General features: G+C 35.1%; 1 protein-coding gene across 1 annotated transcript; it reads left to right on the forward strand.

Annotated features, from left to right (window-relative positions):
- On the forward strand, positions 1-446 carry NAEGRDRAFT_54258 (uncharacterized protein; the record flags this gene model as incomplete). The annotated part of the gene is made up of 1 exon (XM_002669260.1): positions 1-446. A coding segment is annotated over one exon (446 nt), but the record flags the coding sequence as incomplete, so codon positions are not given.
- Between the last annotated feature and the right edge of the window lie 607 nt (positions 447-1,053).

Below are 1,053 nucleotides of genomic sequence, written 5' to 3' on the forward strand. Positions count from 1 at the left end.
CCATACCCAAACCCAAACCCAAACCCAAACCCAAACCCAAATCCAAACCCAAACCCAAACCCAAACCCAAACCCAAACCCAAACCCAAACCCAAACCCAAACCCAAACCCAAACCCAAACCCAAACCCAACCCAAACCCAAACCCAAACCCAAACCCAAACCCAAACCCAACCCAAACCCAAACCCAAACCCAAACCCAAACCCAAACCCAAACCCAACCCAAACCCAAACCCAAACCCAAACCCAAACCCAAACCCAAACCCAAACCCAAACCCAAACCCAAACCCAAACCCAAACCCAAACCCAAACCCAAACCCAAACCCAAACCCAAACCCAAACCCAAACCCAAACCCAAACCCAAACCCAAACCCAAACCCAAACCCAAACCCAAACCCAAACCCAGAACTAAAAATAGAATTCTTCTAAACCCAACGTTCAAACCCTAGCCCAAAATTATAAACTTATTCAAATATCATTAAATTTTATATCATTCGATAGGAAATGATGAGTAGAACAACGTGGTATATTTAGTTTTTCAATTTATAAAATATTAACTTTGTAAATAATATCAGATTAAAATTTCAAATATACAACTATAGGAAGAATGATAATTTCAAAATCCTTTAATGAGATTATATAGTCTATATCATCGTTAACAACATTCATAATCACTTTCATATAAAATTTCAAAAGTTCATGTCAGTAGGTATAAAAGTATCAAGTGAAAAGGGATATTGTGAGGTACAATAGGTCAACTATAACTTTTGAGTTTCTCATCAAAACATATTGAATCCTGACATGAAAATGTTCCATTTGATGAGTAAACATCGAATATCAAATTTATTTTGACTTTCATATTTAAAGATTTCTTCCTTCAATCATACATGGTCAACTAGGTATGAAAAGGATAACTTGAAAAAGAACCACTTTTGAAACTTTACCAACATGATATAGATGATCTATAATGATGTAGAATTCAATTTCATACCATAAAAATCAGAAATAGTACCATGGAAAGGTAAATGTTGATACATTATTGTTGACTTTAAGAAA

The sequence above is a fragment of the Naegleria gruberi genome, assembly GCF_000004985.1.
Source record: "Naegleria gruberi genomic scaffold NAEGRscaffold_84, whole genome shotgun sequence".
Classification (NCBI taxonomy): domain Eukaryota; phylum Heterolobosea; class Eutetramitea; order Acrasida; family Naegleriidae; genus Naegleria; species Naegleria gruberi.